The 2,531-nt window shown below is 49.0% G+C and overlaps 1 protein-coding gene across 1 annotated transcript in view; it reads right to left on the minus strand.

The window, feature by feature from the left end:
* Positions 1-1,882: 1,882 nt before the first annotated feature.
* Positions 1,883-2,531, minus strand: part of nrf1 (nuclear respiratory factor 1) — a gene marked incomplete in the record, with an annotated part of 25,360 nt that continues 24,711 nt past the window's right edge. Inside the window, 1 exon segment of the mRNA XM_062518036.1 lies at positions 1,883-2,287. Coding sequence (XP_062374020.1) covers positions 2,138-2,287 — 150 coding nt within the window.

Genomic DNA, 2,531 nt, shown 5'->3' on the forward strand with positions numbered 1-2,531 from the left:
TGGGTGAGGAAGTGCATAGGACTTGGTCCTTTCCCAGAAAGCGCACTAATAAGGCCGTCTTAATCTGGCCCTGCCCAGGGTAGTGACGCACGCCTGTGGCCGCCTCCAGCTCCTCCGGCCCATCGCCTCACCCCCCCCCCCCCCCCCTCCCCCGGCCAGCTGCCGTGGCAACCCGGTCACCAGCATGCCGGTCACCCCAAAACCCATATCCCGCACACCAGGACCTGTGTGCCGTCACCAAATTTTCTCCCACAACTCAGGTTGAATGTCCCTCTATGAACTCCAGTTGCCGCTCTGGGCAAGGGGGAAACATTCTGTTGAAATGTTCCAGTGACTGAACCCACTACCTCCAAGCAAACTGTGTAAGTAATAATCTGGAGGCAGAGTGGGATGTGTGGTGACGCCTGTCGGATTAAACCAGGATCCCCCCCCCTCCTCCTCCCGCCCCCCCAATACAGCAGAAGGGCACTGGCCGTAAATCCAGGCTTTAACTGAGGGGGAGGGATCAGAGCTTATGATGCAACTAGGCCCCCGCTTGTCCACCACCGCAGCCGTGAGGAAGAGGAGTGGGTGCCGTCAGTGCCAGTGTGTAAGGTGCTGGGGGACGGCGAGAGAGGTCATCGAGTTTTCATGACACAACTGGGAGGGAGCAGTAACCAGTGAGTGACCTGGCAAAAAGGCTAAACCCAGAGAGGCAGGAGGAGGAGGAGGAGGAGGGAGATGAGGAAGATGAGGGGGAGGAGGAAATAAACAGTGAAGTGAGGCAAGATGGACATTTGGGAGAACGCTAAGCCAAAAGATGGAAGTAAAAGAAAACGGACCCAAGTTATGACATAACATCTTTTTTTTTTTTTTTTTTTGTGAATTTTATTTGGAGCTCACATAGACCACATGCCTTGATTTCCTCATTGTCCATCTGTCAGTCCCATCCAACATTATACAATTTGTCTTGTCTTCTGAAATTTCAATACCAATGTCATTTTCTTTAAATAAAGTTCCATTCAAATGGATACAGCGGTTTACTCTTATTTTTCATCAAAATGTATAAAATGTTGCACAGGAGAAACACTCCTAAGGGAGATGCACACACACACACAAAGCATTTTTTCATAGTAGATATGCATTTAAAACACCCAGGAAAGCCACCAGACAAGAGTGGGACAGACAAAAAGAGGCAGTGTACTTTGATTTCAAAATGGCTTCCTTGGCAGTTCATACATACATACAAACATACACACACACACACACACACCCATACATACCTACATACACACACACACACACACACACATTCTTACACACTTACATACCAGGCCACCCATTTTTTTTTAGCTGCAATCACTGTCAATCTCTTTGTTCGATATACAAAAATGAACAACTGAAATTCCATACGCGTATTAAACGAACCCTTGTGCACTGAGCCGGAAAAGTGACCACGACCATGACAGAGAAGAGTCACATTTAATGCAGTCTGTGATGAAGGCAAAACATACGGAGGGTGGTCTGGGTGTTTTGTTTTTATACGGAGACAAGAGTGAATGTGAGATGGGACACATCTTGGGGGACCTGCCAGTGCCTGTAACCTACAGATAAAAAAAATGCCTCATTCCAAGAGCTCAAAAACAAAAACAAAAACAAAGGAAAAACAAATGCAATGCACACGTAAGGATGAAATGGAGTCGTGTGTGTGGTACGAGAGTGTGGGGGCAGGCCACAGGCTCAACCCCATCCCACCCTTGGTTTTTGGTTTGCCTCCTTTCGCTTTGCTGAATGCTTTAAAAAATAAATACTAAATACTCTAGACCCTCAACATCAGAAAGCTAAAAAAGAAAATGAAAAATTCATAACAAGAAACAAACACAACCCCCCCCCCCTCCCCCCCTCCAAAAAAAGAAATATCCTCTTTTTACACTGCATTGATGCATTGATAATGATCCTAGAACCTGTAAATCCCCTGCAGGTGTAAAAAGTCAAAAATATATAGCAATATTTTTTTGTCTTTATACAACGCATATATTACAGTGTGTGAAAACAGGTGTACCGCCTCCCCAGCACCCGGAAACCTCCCCCCGCCCTCCGGGGGGCGCTACTGGGGGTCGACGCTGCCCGTCCCAAACACCTGCAGGGGGGGAGTGTGTCACTGCTCTAGGGTCACCACCTCCACGGCCTGCCCGTCGAGCGTCATCGTGTTCTCGATGCGCGTGGCCACCGGTGCCATGGCTACCTGCATGGGCCGACTGCCCTGGGCGAGGCTGGTCACCACAGTCTGGTACATGCTGACGGGAATCCTGCACCAGGCCTGCAGCGGGGAGAGAGAGAGAGAGAGAGAGAGAGAGAGAGAGAGAGAGAGAGAGAGAGAGAGAGAGTAGGGAGAGAGAGAGTAGGGAGAGAGAGAGAGTAGGGAGAGAGAGTAGGGAGAGAGAGAGAGAGAGAGAGAGAGAGAGAGAGAGAGAGAGAGTAGGGAGAGAGAGTGAGTAGGGAGAGAGAGTAGAGAGAGAGAGAGAGAGAGAGAGAGAGAGTAGGGAGAGAGA

The sequence above is a fragment of the Sardina pilchardus genome, chromosome 17 (assembly GCF_963854185.1).
Source record: "Sardina pilchardus chromosome 17, fSarPil1.1, whole genome shotgun sequence".
Taxonomy (NCBI): domain Eukaryota; kingdom Metazoa; phylum Chordata; class Actinopteri; order Clupeiformes; family Clupeidae; genus Sardina; species Sardina pilchardus.